The sequence below is a fragment of the Penicillium manginii genome (assembly GCF_028828005.1).
Source record: "Penicillium manginii strain IBT 31320 chromosome Unknown utg000005l:1.0-5665137.0:1.0-5668048.0, whole genome shotgun sequence".
Classification (NCBI taxonomy): Eukaryota; Fungi; Ascomycota; class Eurotiomycetes; order Eurotiales; family Aspergillaceae; genus Penicillium; species Penicillium manginii.
The window spans coordinates 5,585,697-5,602,701 of NW_026643106.1; the positions used below are offsets into that span (position 1 = coordinate 5,585,697).

Below are 17,005 nucleotides of genomic sequence, written 5' to 3' on the forward strand. Positions count from 1 at the left end.
ATGTATTTGCAGTAGCTGCAGGCAAATAACATGGAATTCGTGAAATAACTTATTGCATGTGGCATGACCTTTCATCAGGTGGTCCTTGACAAATTTTAGTGAAGTGACAGTATGGCGATACTGCTCTGTAGCAGTTGGAATACGTACCAGAGTTGACTTATCCCCAACAATAGAGGTCAGTCTGTTCAACAGCCTCATTGCACTTTTTTCTTGCTCCTCTGTAGGGGACTTTCTCATCATATCGTCTGTAGTAGGTGACATGTAGGAAAGAACGTTTGCAGTCTGGGAACACGAATGAACGGGCTTTATGATGGGCTATGCCGCTTGATTAACGGTCAACTGGCTAGGGTGCCGGAGCATGGGTCCCAGTGGTAACCAGGGAAGGTGGCACAGGGTCTAGAAGCATCTAGGACTACGCTCGTGAGGGAAACCCAAAGATATTGACCAGATAGGAACAATGTGCGCTTTCGACAAGGAATTTTATCTTGGCCGAAAATAAAAAGAATTATTTTACTAGGGCTAGATTATGAGAGAAAGCTGGTTATAGGCCATGATTTGGAATCATTTATTGCTTCTCCTCTCTCCGTGCACAGTACCAGGAAACATGTGACCTATTCAGGAAATCATTGACATATTTAGGACCCATGAAGGTGGTCACCGTTGGCCCTAAGGCTCAAATTTTCGAGCCGAATGGAGTAGATCAGAGCGACATCGCAAAAGTACTGTATATCAGAGTTCATCGTCTGAGAGAATAGTCATGTGCTGCTCTTTGGTTGGAGACTTTCTAGGGTTTCAAGAGCTATCGACTCCGTTCTCAACCCCTCATCAACCGCTTTTTCTAGAGCATGTGACAAGTTGCGTATAGCATGCAGGGTAATCGGTGTACACAATGGCTCGCATTGAAGTAGGATAAGTTCGTCGTTGATGTCGAGCACCCGTCGCCGTAGCTCCTGTAGAAGGAAATGGCAGGTGCGGTAGAATTGGTTAGCTGCTTGTTTTCTGCCAATTTCGCGAACAATAGTGATTGTATCCATTGTTTCAGATTGCGAAAGCCTATGTGCGGTACAAGTTAACTCTGCGATGGGAACTTGTATGATTCTGGAGCCATGTTTACCGAATATGGACAGTACAGTATGATCCTGGGTTTTCAAATTACAAATTTTACGGTCAACAAGTCCAACATCCTCCTCTGTCTTTTTCGTGCCTTGCTCGAATACTATTGTGCTAGCGATGTAGAGGTATTTTAAATGAACCTGGAGGAAGTCCACTTGATTGAGCCAATGACGAGTTTCCCTGAGAAAGTGGGCATCCCGCTAGCAGGCGGGGAAGGGGCCGGCGGCTATCCGTTGATCATGGCTTGGGACGCATAAAAGGCTATGTGCCCGAAGACCGCTACAGTACGGTACCCAGTAGCCTATAATATGACTGGCGCCCTAGAAGGACATAAGACAGGTTCTAACAGTACTGTACTCCAGGAAAAGGGAAGGAGACGGCTAAGCACATATCCTACTGTACTACTGTAGTTGATGGTGCTGTACCATAGGAACATAATAATTTCATGTATAAGCAATGCCACTAGGAATCTGGGGCTCGCCCCAAATATGATGTGCGCGGGCAATAACACGACGGCTTTACTGATAGATCAACCGAAAACGTATTGGCGTTACTTAGACATTTTCCTTGATAGTAATGCCGATCATTCCCAATAACGGCAGGCCCGAGCCTGTCGCGAACCCTTGTCGGCCGGACGCAGCGTTTCACTGTGCCGTTGGCTAGGCTTGTTTGTTTAATTGAACAATCACACCCGTTTACCACCAGGAACAAGGTCTGTGCGTTTTAGCTTTGCTTCGTTCAACGATGCTGTTGAACTATCGTTCTTAGCCCTCTGTATGGGCCAATGCTGTCATTCAGCATGCCTCCGTTTTAGACTGATGCGCGCAACGCGCTTGTCTTCCAGTAAGGCCTTGGGGGCGGGATGTGGTGGAAAGCAGAGGGGAGAAGGTTGGAAATGGCATTTTGATCTCAGCGATATAAACACTATTAAGAAAACTAAGACTAAATCCCTTACTAACATATGCTCAGGTCGTGGATGCGCTAGGTGGGTGTAACGCGCTCGCCAAGGTAGGTAATTGCATAATATTCAAAGAGTCGACGTAAGGCACTAGTGGGGGCAGTACAATATTGAGAGAAAATGAAGTATTATGGTTAAAAAAAGCCATAATACAGCAATGTAAACTACAGCACCACTATTTGGTCGATAAAGGCTATTGCACCCCGAGTTTTAAACAATTCCTCAAGTTTTCGCATTGCTGAAATGTGTAGACTGTTCGATCCAGGCATAATCACGCATGATTTCTGAGACCCATCACGTTTCCCAATAACCGAAGGTCGGACTGAATGCGAGTATTTCGTTCATGCTCATATGGATGGTGAAAGAAGTGAGCTAGAGCGAGATCTTCAGTTAGCCTGAATAGCCGTACGTGCTGGTGGCTAATCCCTATTCGCAAATAAAGAAGAACTATCATAGCCCTTAAAGATCCCCATAAGTCGAATTTATCAAGGGCCACGCATCGACATGCAATATAGTCGTACTGAGATGATAGGCTTTTTAATGTGGTGTCCAGATCACTTTTTTGCTTGGCTGATAGGATGGAGCCGAATGAGAGGACCGCAAATAATAACGCCATCCATCCAGGGTTCAATGAATCTAATTCCCCCATGTTTTGCTCAAATTCTGCTTCAAACTCATGGGGATACAAAATATGTGGCTCCTATTAGACAATACGTCAGCATTAGACCATTGCTCCACGCGTTGTCTTGAGGATGAGTACAGCACCACGTGGCGAAAGAATTCTCTTTTCACTATCTCTATGACAGCAGGTGAGGGCAATGTATGTCGAAGTCCACCCAGCGTGGTAGCTGAAAGGAAATCATAAGACAAGATTTGATCGTCAAAAGAGGTCACATAATGTGTACCTTCGGCGTAGCTTGGCTCCTCCGGCAGTTCCAATTCATCCATGAAATTCGAATTGCCAGCGTTCCCGACGTTCATGGATTGGTAAGATGAAGAGACATCTTCCAAATACCTGGATCTTCTTATAATATTTTTTGCTGGGATGCACTCTTCGGGTCGGCCGCGTCGTATACAGCTATCGCATGGGCTGTCTTTGTTACAGGCTCTGTGCAACATTCGGCATGGGTTGCAGCGGCTCGCATTCGAAGTATTAAAAACAAACTCCATATTGCACAAGGAAAAGGTGTTGTACAGTGCAATCTGCGGTGAAGATGCACCAGCTAAGATAGATTACCGTGATATACGCCGACCCCTCAAATACTTTGAACAGATTCAACTAAACCGAATTCTCCATTCGATGAACAACCGGCTTTTTGTATTGCAAAAGGCAACGTTCCCGGTCGGTGGGCTCCCCAGGTTGAGCGTTCAACGCTACCACCTGGTAATTTACTAGTTCCTTGAAAGATCCAGTTCGTAAGCCGCCAAGATGACCGGGGAAGAGTAAAAACGTTTAACAAATGTACAGAAGTGTACATGATTCACGTGGTCGAACTAGTGCCTAGGTAGTCCTTCCCGGCGGCAGTGTTCCAAAATTTAGTCCACAGAGGCGAAATTGATGGTTACACCCGAAAACTTTAGATTCCAACAGCGGCTGCAAACTCGACGTTATTGGTGAGCTTGCGTCTGCTCCTGCCAACAACCTGCCAACGAAGATGCTGATGTGATCCGACTCACCCGGAATGGAGTATTTTGGTTTATTTATGCTATGATCTGAAAGTCCGCATCTAAAAGGCCATGCTTTGGATTAGCAGCTCCTTATCTCTCTACTGGGCTGATTGATTTCCCAGTGGCCCTCATATCACGCTCGTGTCCAGGTCACTGGCGTGACTTGGCTTTTTCTGTGTCTCTCTGTGCAGCAAGATTTCCAGGGCAAAGCAGGCTCGTGGCGAAAAATCGAGTCAAAGCAATCCCTGCTGCATTCGGCACCTTTCCATGATCAAGGGGCTGGGAGAGATCCAAACCTTGGCAAGTCTCGTTCGAATTACTCCTTTGGGTGTATTTGACAGCGCTCGAGTTAGCGCGATCAGTCGCCAAAGCCAGACAAAAGTACTAAGCCGGCATGGGCCTTTCTGTTGGCCATATTTCAGGTGCGCAGGGCATAGGTAGCGTCATTCGGATGAGTTTTTCTGGCGATTAAGGCCGGTGTACTAAGTAAGCTTCTGACGCCATACAAGTACACTATTTCGGGAATTCCTCGGCCCGGTGCGTAATCGCCGATGCGGCCATATGGGCTGCGGCCTGCGCATTGCAGCAAGATCATGTGACAAGATGGAGTGAATGAAGTATTTGGAATAATAAACTTTAATTGTTATGATTATCACATTCTGTTTCTGAAAATGTTAAGACCCCGCTATTATCCGCGCCTGGGCTGAGCTGGTTATCTTGTGAGAAACCTGCTGAGCTAGTATGAGACTGTAATTTCCATAATAAAACCCGGCTAAATCATGGGATCGCCCCGGTACGTAACATACGAGGCGAGAACACCATCGATCTGCGATGGCTCGCATCGGCACGAGGGGAAGAAAAAGAGCTAAATTTTGCATGAATCCAGGCCGATTGACTCTAACGGTCATTCCCAGTCCAGCTGTGCCTGGCGGGGGGAATTGGTCAGGCGATAGCGTCGCTTTTCACAGGAGAGTCGACCCTTGTCCCGCGTCCTTCCCCGCCCCCTTGCCGGGGTCCGGCGCTCACTCGCAAGCTTTTGCGTGCACCTGCAAGGCCCATTTCATCTACCCTGCACATCACCGTAGCTTCGAAGTCCGCTTTCTTGCATCATTCGGAGGTTTGAATCCTGGTCCTCGAGTGATGAGATTGAACCAGGGCTTGGTCTAGACCTTGCATAGATCTTGCAAAGCTGTGCCTGGACTCCTCGCCTCTGTTTTCTTTCTTACCCCTCTCACCAACCCGTGGGGGCCACGTTCCAATCCCTGTCATACGCTGGACTGGGCGCGAGAGATCGTTAGGGTTAGACATTATGGACATCATATATCAAGCCGCTTCTGGGAGCTCTTGCTGACTACTCTCTTGGGAATCAAATTCAGGACGTAAATTGATATTCAAGTCCTTGCTCTCATTCGCGCACCAGACGAACATTCAGTCTATTGCCGTCCGCTTGTGGTATAGTACTTAGGAGTCGGAGACAATGATCAACATGTGGCGTTCTCCGTAAAGTCTCGAATACAGACTTTTCCCCAAAGTACGAGCATTCGGGGTCAATTGAAATCCCGAAACGAAAGGGGAGGCGAGACATTGGCACTGTCCTGGAGCACTGGAAATTAGTCGTTAATCTATTGTGGGGCTTCATTCAATAACCTGTAAGTGCCAGAGTTATGTAACAAGACTCTATCCGCAGATAATTAGATAGACGATCCGACTTTCTTTTATATACAGACTTTCGCTTGCTAGTACTGTGCTGCACTGAACTGAATTCATAACTATTCAATTCAGATTCCACATTTTCTGTCAAGCACTACGTCACTTGTCTTAAATTGGGTAATAAGCACTCTAGTTCTCTGGGCGAACTTTCCTAATAGAAAATATAAGTGAGAGCCTGAAACCTTTTAGAGACTCTGGGTTTACCTGTTTTAGTCATGTATAATCTAGATTTCGTATTAGTTATTTTATTATTGAGTATTAGAATTACAAAAAAGACGTTTTAATTGAGTAAGTAGAACCTGAACCTGAACCTTGGTTCGCTCTAGACCTGAAAAAACCAACGTTGAACGACTGAGTCATTAGGAGAAATAATACGCCAATCAGGAGTTGAAATTAATGTTGTGATAAACAGTGCAGCTGAGATCTGAAAATGATGAGATCACCGTTGAATGACTGACTCGCTAGGAGAATTACTGCGCCAGTCAGGAGTGGGTATCAGTGTTGGTGATGAGCAGTGCAGATGTGGGTACCGGGCGACTCAGACAAGAAAAATCGCCCAGGCTCGCGCCACCACTTTCCTGATTCGACCTAACCGCAGCATCGGCATTCGCAGCTAATTAGCGAGCAGCCTTGTGCTTTTGCGCTGGTTTTGTTTCCAGATGAAAGCACCACGTGTAGCCTCTCGGTCATCGACGGCGAAATCCGACCGTTGAGCTTTACTTCCGTCGTAAGGCCTAGCATGATCTACAACGCCCTATATACTCTATAATTTTGGATTGAGAGGATTACGGCGGTGAAACTCTGGTAAAAAGTAGACAAAATCGTTACTTGGTTCTTGCACCTAAGTTGGCTGCACGGGGACGTACTATTCAATCAGTATTTTCATGCTTTCTTATTCGCTAGTTACCAAATTTGTCTCCGCCGCCTTCCCGACATTTGCTGCGGGTCAGCTGACCCATAGTGCTTTCTTCCCTAGCCAATGGCTTCCTACTCCCATAACAACTACTCTCTTCTCATCTACGTGCAGAATATACATTACTGTAGTACTCCACTACTGTACAGTACGGTAGCTTGTAATTGACAAGAAATCCTATTCGTACGGAATCGTACCTATAGCTTGCTCGTGTACGCGAGTGCTAGAATTCAAATTATCACAGTGTATATTCCCTGTACACCTGTACTCAGTGCCTACAGTACTGTACTGTACCATAATTTATTATGTTTCCGTATTTGGAAGAGCCATGGCGGGAGGAGATTGGTACACTGGTACGATTGGTGCGCTTCTCTCACTTTGATGCAGATCGTTTAACTCTTTCTTGTGCTGGACCAGTACACAACACATGCAACACAAAGATTGTATACCATCTCGACATCCCGATGATTCCTTGAGGTGTAGTCTTTTTCTGATCTGTCTTCTCTGTTGCAAGATTGGTATCCATTGAAGACCACAGAGAGTCAGCAAAGTGAAGAGCCAGCACTACAGTAGACACTCGTTAGAATGAGAATAATCAATTGCTATACAGAAGTGGGATATTGACATCACCGTTGCAAGTATTTTCTTGAGGATTCTCACTCAGATAGGAGGATACTTTCCCGAAGAGGCAACAGGGTAGAAAGATGGCGGAGCAGCCTGCCATATAATCAGTTCTGTATCAGCTATCATGATCATAATAACGTACCTGTACGCTTGGGATTGCAACAGCTTGTGAGTGGATATGTCCACTTCTCATCCCCGAATTCGTCTCGTTGAGTTATAGTATGTATCGACATGATATGAACAGAGATTTAGTTGTACAACAGTCACGTCCCCAGAACAGCAGCTCGAGATGATAAATAATTCTGTCGTTTCATAACTTGGTAGTAAATAGATGACATATGTTAAACGATATACACTACCAGTACATTCAGAACCCCGGTGGACGCGTCAATGACCAGAAGCAAATAGACTATGTTGTGCACGAGTTTATCCTGACTGGGACTTGCACTTTTCCAGTTGCCTACGTTGAGCAACATGCAGCAGTGTGCCATCGATAACGCGTAAAAATGTTCAACACCAATCCAGCTTTCTCTTGCAGTTCGATGATCAGCTTGCTGAACAATTCCACATAAGGCCTGATTAGTCAATATTCTGTGTTGGCTTTTGTTTTTCTGTCGATCTGGGCATTTTTTTAGAGTGACGTTCCTGTTTGACCTTCTCTGTACTATGTTTTCTTTTCAAGTTACGTGTGGTGGGCCTCAGAATTTCCACATCTGCCAAAGCATCGCAGGGCCCAAAGAAGCACTTCAGCACCCATCTATAGACCTGTTCAGTTCTCAAGGGCTCTTTTGTCATCCTACCTGTAGGGCCAAATATCTTGGTGACATAAAGCATGTTTGTGCTGCCAATATGAGCATCAGTCTGTTGAATCCCGCACCGGTGAACAGGTCCAGGAATAGGCGTGGCACATGAGGTTGGACGAATCGCCTTTGCACTATCAAAACATTTGACTATTACGTCAATGAATTTTTCCACTTTTGCAGAGTTGTATCTGAATGCCGAAGGATCTCTTGCCTTGAGAAGCATATTGTAGGCAATCTTTCGATCCGGCGGGTCATTCAAGATGTCTTGAATCTGCTTTGACTGGAAGCCAAGTCTTTCCGCTAGTTTAGCCATATTATACACGGTATGATAGTCCGCCTCCCCTCGATTCGGAGTTGCGAGCAATCTGCTTTTCTTGATTGGCTCCGGCGGCATCCTATGATAGTTTCGAACGCTATAGAGCCACAGTTGGCGATATCCAATGTCAAAAGAGTCACTGATCTTCAAATTCGCGTATGCAATATCATTATGTCCAAGTTCAATTGGGAATGGATTGCGCCCATTCTTCGAATACTGCTCCTGAAGATCGGTAGCATTGAACATATATCTTAGTGTCAATTGGATTGAATCTTGAACAGGAGGGCAAAGTCGCTTTATACAATTCGACCAACATTCAAGCAATTTGAAATCCTCGAAAAAACTGTGCAGTGAAGGAATGAAAACATCCATATTTATGATTCGTTCCACTATAGCCTCTCTCTCACATTCTGTAAAGGAAGAGAATATGCGGCCATCTATTATCATGGTACGGATATTACTGCTCTCCGGGCTATCCAGATGAGGAAGCTTTAGCTGAAGCGCCTCGACATCTTCCGAGCTTACTTTTTCTAGCTCCAGTGGGTCTTGCGATATACACCCGAACCAGAACATTTTTATTGTATGTAGATAATTGGTTAATTCCTGCTTATTGTCAGAAACACAAATGACTGGATTGCCTGTTTCCTTTGTACAATGACCATCTTTACGGCCTAGCGCGAAGAATAGTCAGGGACCTGCAACGCCGTCACACTGAGGAAGTGCTACAGTAAGACCCGCTGAATATGGCTCCGACAGTACGCCCTGGAGTAGACTTTCAAAGGTACGTGTGTTCGCAGCATCGCAAATTCATTTTTAATATAGATAAAACATACCTCTCGGCATTCGGCAGCGACGAGACGGGAAATCAAACTGATTCTCATCCCACTCCTCCACAGCCCCGTGACAGGGAGTAGGTCATCGAAGGCAACTCGAAGGCATCTGTTCTTTCGGCTGTCAAGCTGATCTAATCGGGTTTGGTTTGTTCTTGAGAGTCGCGAAAACCATCGCTGTCTGAATTGGGCATCACCCTCGGTCTCGTACTGCCTAATTTTGCGATAGATCTCCCCATCCGTGGGTGCAGATTCGTAAGAGTATTCGTCTATCAGGGCATTCCGTAGTCTAGGGCCGATCTCTATATATTTTAGCTCACATCTCCATCGTCTTATCAAGGTACATACCGTCAGCGTACAAGTCCACCACCCACCATTTGTCACCTGGAAAGAGGAACTCAGATGCTACCTGGATTCTATGCCGCCCATGGAGTGCTTTCAATTGCTCCGTAGCGAATTGGAGGGTTGGTAGGTTGTCCGACGATGCATGTTTGAGGTCATCGCCCGTTAGCCCATGACTTTGGGTGGCGATACGGAATTCCTCGGAAGATATAACCCCCGGGACTCGATTATGTATATTTAGCCGGTCACAGTCTTTATCATAGAAGATGTTTTTCAAGCGGTCGAGCTTTTTCTGGCTGAGATTTCGAGGTAAAGGTGGGTCAAATTGAATGTCAGAGAGCATCACCTTTGCAGCTCCAAGATAGTTTGCATTACGCTCCCGGGCGAGCGACGTTTCATCTTGCCCTTTTCTAATTGACATTTTCCAAGATCCCACATGGCGTAACGTCTGAATTATATGCTAACTATTTGGGCATGACTCCGCCTGCTTAATAGCCCTTAAACTAGATGCAATGTTTTGCATTAACTATCCCCTCAATTCAAGTCCTGTATAGATATTACACTCCGGCATTTTCTAAAATCAATTGGAAAAGGATTAACTCCAAAGGAAAGGCACTCCACAATATGATCCGCTGCCAAGTGGTAGGGGGGCATATCATTGAAGGCCACAATGGTGTCTACGATCAGGGGCTCAGGCAACAAAAGGGTTAACTTTTGCTTTCCATATCCGTCATCTATCATTCCTCCTATAAAAGATATAGAAACTTGAAAATCCTTGGCCTGTTCGCAAGGTGACATGCCTTCTTATAAGAGATCTATATCTCGTCCTGCATTTCGCTCTTGGAGATGCTCAATCGCATGTGTTAGTAACCCTGGAATAATAGACGAGAACAGAAAATACATCTCAGGATGGCCAATGATCCACGTGTGAAGGATGACTGTCACGTCTACTACGAGCTCCAAGAAGCCGCGCTCTTGGACACAGACAACGAGGGCGACGTACCCCCAACAATCGACCAGAACAGGAGCGGCGAACTTGATCCTGCAGAATACGCCTTTCTTAAAAGTGCCGTGCAGTCTATAGTAGCCTCATTTCTCGATAATTCCTTTGAACAGCGCGATGACGAAAATGATGGGCACTACGAAGTACTTTTGCAAGCGTATGATCTCGCTATAGCTTGGGCACAGAAGGAGTCGTTACCAAATGCAGATCAGGCCAGAACAAGTAAATTGAACTTGTGTCCCTGCTTTCACTATCTGACGATTTCTAGATTACAACTCTTACGAGAAATCGCTGCAAAGTAACAGCAGTAATACCCCACAACCTGCTAGTAATACGCAGCATTCCGCCAGCAATATCAAGATGTCACGCGGTCCAAAGTCTGTGGATTGTGCCTCCCTGGGAGGCCCATATGCTGAGGCCTTCAGTCGTTTTAATTATACCTGTATACAAATTGAAGGAGACGAGAAAGAGACTATTATTTTACTAGAGCGGATAATTAAAGCAAAGGGCGGCCAAAGGTCTTACTACGTGGTTCAACGCAAGGTAGAAGGGAAGTATCGCTATGAGATCGCCAAGGCCAACGAGGTAAAGGTGGCATTAGAGGACTGGCAAGCTGAGCCAGGCAGATGGATCGTTGATGAAACTAAAAAGGAAGGAAAATTCCAGTCTAAACAAGTGGGAGAATTCAAAGAATATTGGTTTGCTGCCTATATGACCCCACCTGCGCGCATAGTAGGCACGACCCCTCGGTCCCCCACAACACTATCAGTTGCGGTATCCGATAAAGGCCCGCAGGTTTTGATATTCGGTGATTTAGCTTCATGGATTGGACAGGAGAAAGCAGAATCATTAGTGGAGAAATCTTGCCAATCCCAAGGCGTGCCTACCCCATGGGCTGTTAGGTCGCAGACAGTGATTGTGAACGATCCGCGATGCCATAATCCAATACAAACAAGACGACAGAAGAGGGAAGTTACCACACTTCCAGAAGAGGAAATCACAGGTTCGCCTAAATTACAGAGTATCAATCCAAGTTCGCTGGGATCTATTCAGAGAATAATTGATGACGCCATTAAGAGAACGCTTGAACCCGTCATCACTGGGCAGCATGAATTCCAGAAACAGTTGTTGGAGATGATGATCAGGATTGAGAAATTAGAGGACCGTCTACCAGGAGCCCCCACGGTAGACCTGAGCAACCAAACATGATTCTGATTTAAGTATATACAGTTCCGTATCGGAACCGTGCTTAAGTACTGGATATTTTAACTTGCCCCCTCCATCGCTTCTGGGACGGACGGGGAGAGAAGGGAGGGGGAAGGTTGTTGATTACTGTATCCTATACAATAACAGACCAGAACTGTTCTCCCTATCGTAGTACTGTATGCTTATGATGTTTAATCCTGCTTTATGTATTTTTGCTTCTATTGTGATATCTTAGTTCGACGAATATCATATATATACACAATAGGATTCGTGCACTATAGGCCTTAAAATTCAATATAACTATGCAATTATCCTCAATTATACATTTTTTCTCAGAAAAGACTAACTCAAGATGGACGATAACCTTCGCATCTGGAGAAATTTCAAGCTTGGAAAATTGGTGGACCTGATCATATTGGACACCAGACAATACGACCGCTCCATTACGGATACCTACGCTAAGACTAAATACATCAACAAGATCAAAGATGACGCCAGTCGTACTTTGATGGGAAGCCGTCAGGAGGCCTGGTTGCAGCGTAACCTGATTAAGTCGGCGGTGCTCACTGGTGCATCCTCGGTAGTCAAATCGGTTTGCCTTTCTTTATTCAAAGTTTGGAATGTTATCTTACTCTAGACATTGCAGTATTCTCTCAATTGAACATGACACTCCAGAATGGACCCGAATAACCACTGAACCTGGATGCTTGGGATGGCTATATGGTGCGCAAGAACAGGACCTTACAGACCCTCCACGATAACAACAGTGGCAACAACATCGTCATCGCGGGAGATACCCACGTGGGTCAGCGATCTGGCCTGGCTCGACTACAGCCCATACGACTCCAGCAGGGGGCCGGCGCCATCGGTGTGGAATTCGGCGGAGCAGCCGTCAGCCCTCCCTCCTTATTTGCAGAAGACCACTGTTTCTGTGGCAAACGATACCTCCAAGCTGGTTTTCACTGACAGTGAGTCGTTGCATTGGTCTGAGGGATACTACCGCGCATACTTTGAACTCTATATCACCCCAGAACAAGTTGGAGCTCAATTCTTCGGCATGCCTACCAGCAAGGAGCGTAATGCTGGGGAAATCTCCTGGCTAACTGAACTGTTAAGAGCGGCGACAATCGTTTGGAGCGGAACTCGAATAATGTGGCCGCTGGTAGAGTGGTAGCAAATGAGTTCCTCAAAAATGGGGAGGTTGTGCAGACTGACATGATCCACGACACCAGTACTGATCGTTACTAACCAGCTAGTATGGCAATATTGATTGAATAGCATGATGGAGATACTCAACACAGCTAGGGCATCTCGGACAACTTGTGCGGTGTTTGTAGAAGCGTTGTCATACTGGAATATCCCATTCTCATTCTGCATTAGAATAGGAAGGATTCGGCGACATAACTCCTCAATAATAAAGCGATTCACATTCCGAATTCGAATCCCCAAAAAGTGGGATAAGTCCAGTTCGCCGTTCAGCCCCTGAAAAAGCAGCCCAGAATATCTGTTTAACTTGCTTTCCCTTATGTGGGAGACCCTGGACTTGCCCTCCTTGAGGCTTATTCCTGGGCGGATACTGTAATCTAAGTCAGCTTGCTGTTCTACGTGTGTAGCTTTCTGGGTGAAGAGAAAGTCTTATTCCTCCCTACTAAAAGTTTATTCTTAGCTGTAACACAAGTGTATTTTCAACACATGTGTAATTGTCACATGTGTGAAAGGATCATATGTAGCAAAAACCAGGAGACTGGCTACATCCCGCCAGACTTATTCAGTGATAAAAATCTAGTTCCCAAAATCTGAGTTTCATCTTGTACTACTTTTAACATCAAATTAATAAAGTACTCGAGATTGATTTTCATTTCAGATAACAGTACAGTACGCGTTCATTACTACTATTGCACAGGACAGGTGTTTCTGTCTGAGTGTATTCAAAGCATTCCCCGACAGGATTTCGTAATACTAGAATGTAGAGTGCTGTACAGTATATTACAGGACTATACCGTATCTATTCCTCTGCCTCAACACAGGATCTAACCAATTCAAGTAAAAAGTCCCAGTGATCACTGTCAATCCACAGCTTTACTTCATATTGTTTAACGAGCCCTCTGCGCCGGTACACCTCACGGTGTCCTAGAATCGTTGGATCGGGCGTGTCCTGGTTTCGTACTGTGAGATAACTAGTTCGTACAAGATCTTCGGGTTTGCTTACATCACTCTCGTCGTCAGTAGAGAACTCAACGTCAAGCGGTTCGTATACCCCATCGCCCTTTGCAGAAGCTGTATCATCGTCTGGTACCACAAAGGCTTCATCGGATTCTGTTTGAGAATACTCTGACTCTGTCTCACACTCCGTGTCGACAATGTCAATGCTCTCATCTTCTGGAACTTCTTCAATTCCATCTAGAACGGACGGTGTGATCCACTTCGGGCCAGTCGCCATACTGATCATCTATAGAATTGGGCCTATCTGCCTAGTTCGGTAATCGCTAATTCATATATAGCCTGGCGAGCGGTCCTTTGCCGATACATCACACTTTGAGGGCTTTCAAATCGATAGGCATCATTACCTCAGCGACAAAATGCCCGGCTCTCTTTTGACCATCCCCTTCTCTTTGTTCCTGTTCCATCGGAGGAGTACTAAAGCGCCCTTAACAAGAGTGCGGTGAACGACAGAAACCACTTGAAATCCTGACATGAAAAAATTCAAAAAGAAATCCATTATTTCGAAAAAAATGCGGTAGATGGCCATATCCGGAGGTCCTGTTGAAATCCGCACCTTTGGCAGACCCTTGGTTGACCACAGGCACAAAGCTGGCTCGGCATGGAGTAAGATGTTGAACAGTGGTAATACATCAAGACCCAAGCTCCGTATCGCGGTTCTTATAATTAGAAGGCCTATGATTCAGTGGAGTCCAACAAGGAACGGGTGACAAAATGCAAAGAAATGAGAGCGCCGTGCCTCTTCACGACAGTGGGAATACCCTGCCGACACACCAGCCAGTGTGCATCACGTCATCATCTGTCCCGACATGGACTGAAAGCGACGCCTTCCGGGAGCTCTATCAGAATTGGTATGACTTTCAAACCATACAGTACGGTACGGTAACTGCCCGAAAAATACCAACTCACTCTTATGTAGGAAGGATGCCATCTTGCAGACATACGATGTCTCTCTATCTGAATTTCGGCCATCCAGAACTGAGACAGACAGAGAGATTCGCATTGTGGTACCTGTAATAAACAGTGCGGAAGGATGGCAATCAGCTTATGCTGGGTTCATATCTTTCGGAAAGGCCACGGGCGTGGTCGAGATAACCAATTTTCAAAGCTCCCTTGACATGCGCTGCTTGGACATCGGATACTCGACCACCAAAAATGATGCTTGTCTCGGCGGCTACTACGGAGAGGGCCTCAAATTGGCGGCACTCGTATTTTGCCGGGGTGGATCGCATATTAAGCTCTGCTCCAATAGTTCTCACTGGAACTTTGCCTTGAAAGGACGCGGTAATCGGAACCTCTACTGCAATATTACCCTTGCCAGCAGGGATAAAGTCCAGAGGCTTCGAGACAAGGCGACAAGACGACGCGGTGCGATGTCCCCAAGCGACTTGACCGCCAATATCTGGGAAGATGTTTCGGTCATCATCAAACGAGAGGGCCCTCTAGGAAAGATCACACAGGAAGAGTTTGAGGGATGGTTGAGGACAATAATCGATATTAGTCCCCCATCTGGGCTTATACGAACACTAGCCGGCGACCTGATCCTTGATGGCGCATACTCTGGGTCGCTGTACCTGAAAGGCATCCGCTTACGTAGTACAGATGACTTACGAATGGCTTATAATCTAGCTCATGGCGTGCCGAGTCAAGACCGATCCGAGTTCCTGAACCATCCTCTCCAACTACGTCTTATCACCCAGATATGGGCAGGGGCAATTGCCCAAGGGAACAAGATCGCACTGACTGCTTACTGTACACTGCTCAAGGAGCACTGGGATTGCACTGATGTAAAAGATGCAGAATTCATGATCGACGAGCCCACGGCTAAAGCTGTCTGGCGATGCCTCAAAGATGAAGCAAGCTTACTAGGGAGGTTCTATGTTCCTTCAGATAGTAACGACCTGGTATGATTGATCATGGTATCTGCAAATCAATGGTTACGTACTATACTAATGCTTGCAAAGGAGAAGACTGACGTACGCGAGCGGTTGAGCCGTGAGCCAGAATGCCTACCAGTATCGCTCTGGCGGCTTTTGAAACGATATGATCTGGTTTATACAACCACGGAGAAGCTATCTCTGCAATTAACACATTCCGAGCCAGCCACTCTTCCGAACACGCGCTACGCGCAAGAGTTTGACCATACGATCCGCGCTCTTTTCGCTGCAGAACCACAGACACGCCTCCTTCAAACCAAATATGTGAAGGGCAATGACAAGCAGACTGATTTAGCATTTTCTAGAGATGCCAGAATAATATTCATTCATGAACGATGGCTGAGTTTTGACACTGCTCACGCCCGGAGCTACTGTCCTGCCAAGCATGTGTTGTGGTTGCATGACTCCAGCTTTTGCGAACATATATTGAACTGTGTTTATCTGAAGGCTACCTTCCTTCTCCGGTCACACTTATTAGGAGCTGGCCATGGAGAAGTTACTGTGGAAGAAACCATCCAGTCATTATGTCTTCGAGGCCGGGATCGTCTCCAGGCAATGCCAAGAGCTGTTAGGGCATCAGTGCTTCCTCATGGTCAGACAGTCCGGATCGAGTGGGAAGATGGCTATAGTCGAGCTGGTTCCCGTACAATTGGGAGTCATATAGACTATCATGTTACACTGCATGGGGCATCTTGCGCACAACAAAGGAATGCACTATTTTTCACTGATCCGTGCTCTTGCTCTTGCCCAATGGGCTTGGCTTCTCAGAGAGAGCGATCGATTACCTTCGAGTTGCCGGATAGCGAGATGCGATTTCCAATGGTTGCGAGAAACGAAAGGAACTCGATTTTCGGCTTCATTCCTCCGTCATGCGGGCCAATCCTAGGTATAGATCCTGTTCTTCCATCTCTAATATATAATGGGGATGGTATCAGTCAAGAATCACCTGGAGGCTTTGCTTCTGGTCTGGATGGCGACTTAGATCTATCAGGGGGTATCGATTCTCGAGCCTTGCTCAATCCCGACCAGAAAATTATTTCATTTCCCGATTTATCTCAGGATATATGGACTAGCTCCGACAGGTACGTGTTTCCTAGTATCAGGGTCACAGAAATACTCATTCCCTCATGTAGCGTGATGTCAATGGATACACCGTCCTCTCCGGCGTTTTCGCCCCTTCCTGCATGGCAAGGGCCAAGTCCTATGCAATCAATTTCTGAAAATGAGTCCTTAGACGAGCCCCTTGATTGGAAGGACTGGGAGATTCGCGAGGCATTAGATGGTATATTACTCTTCCAGGCGGCTGAACACATTGACATGGTCAGTACCTCCATTCGACAATCACGCTTGCTCTCACTTTAA

The 17,005-nt window shown here is 46.1% G+C and overlaps 6 protein-coding genes across 6 annotated transcripts; 4 read left to right on the forward strand and 2 right to left on the reverse strand.

Moving 5' to 3' along the window:
• Positions 1-7,743: 7,743 nt before the first annotated feature.
• Positions 7,744-9,698, reverse strand: N7533_008375 (uncharacterized protein; the record flags this gene model as incomplete). The annotated part of the gene is made up of 4 exons (XM_057105025.1): positions 7,744-7,751; positions 7,787-8,708; positions 8,939-9,237; positions 9,284-9,698. 4 exons carry the CDS (start codon positions 9,696-9,698, stop codon positions 7,744-7,746), a joined length of 1,644 nt encoding a protein of 547 aa, XP_056959982.1.
• A 488-nt stretch (positions 9,699-10,186) lies between these two features.
• Positions 10,187-10,582, forward strand: N7533_008376 (uncharacterized protein; the record flags this gene model as incomplete). Its single annotated transcript, XM_057105026.1, has 1 exon — positions 10,187-10,582. The coding sequence occupies one exon, from the start codon at positions 10,187-10,189 to the stop codon at positions 10,580-10,582; it is 396 nt and encodes a 131-aa protein (XP_056959983.1).
• Positions 10,583-10,640: 58 nt separating this feature from the next.
• Positions 10,641-11,489, forward strand: N7533_008377 (uncharacterized protein; the record flags this gene model as incomplete). Its single annotated transcript, XM_057105027.1, has 1 exon — positions 10,641-11,489. One exon carries the CDS (start codon positions 10,641-10,643, stop codon positions 11,487-11,489), a length of 849 nt encoding a protein of 282 aa, XP_056959984.1.
• Positions 11,490-11,838: 349 nt separating this feature from the next.
• On the forward strand, positions 11,839-12,660 carry N7533_008378 (uncharacterized protein; the record flags this gene model as incomplete). Its single annotated transcript, XM_057105028.1, has 3 exons — positions 11,839-12,078; positions 12,234-12,377; positions 12,403-12,660. 3 exons carry the CDS (start codon positions 11,839-11,841, stop codon positions 12,658-12,660), a joined length of 642 nt encoding a protein of 213 aa, XP_056959985.1.
• Positions 12,661-13,491: 831 nt separating this feature from the next.
• N7533_008379 (uncharacterized protein) lies at positions 13,492-13,926 on the reverse strand (the record flags this gene model as incomplete). Its single annotated transcript, XM_057105029.1, has 1 exon — positions 13,492-13,926. The coding sequence occupies one exon, from the start codon at positions 13,924-13,926 to the stop codon at positions 13,492-13,494; it is 435 nt and encodes a 144-aa protein (XP_056959986.1).
• An 898-nt stretch (positions 13,927-14,824) lies between these two features.
• N7533_008380 (uncharacterized protein) lies at positions 14,825-17,005 on the forward strand (the record flags this gene model as incomplete). The annotated part of the gene is made up of 2 exons (XM_057105030.1): positions 14,825-15,610; positions 15,671-17,005. 2 exons carry the CDS (start codon positions 14,825-14,827, stop codon positions 17,003-17,005), a joined length of 2,121 nt encoding a protein of 706 aa, XP_056959987.1.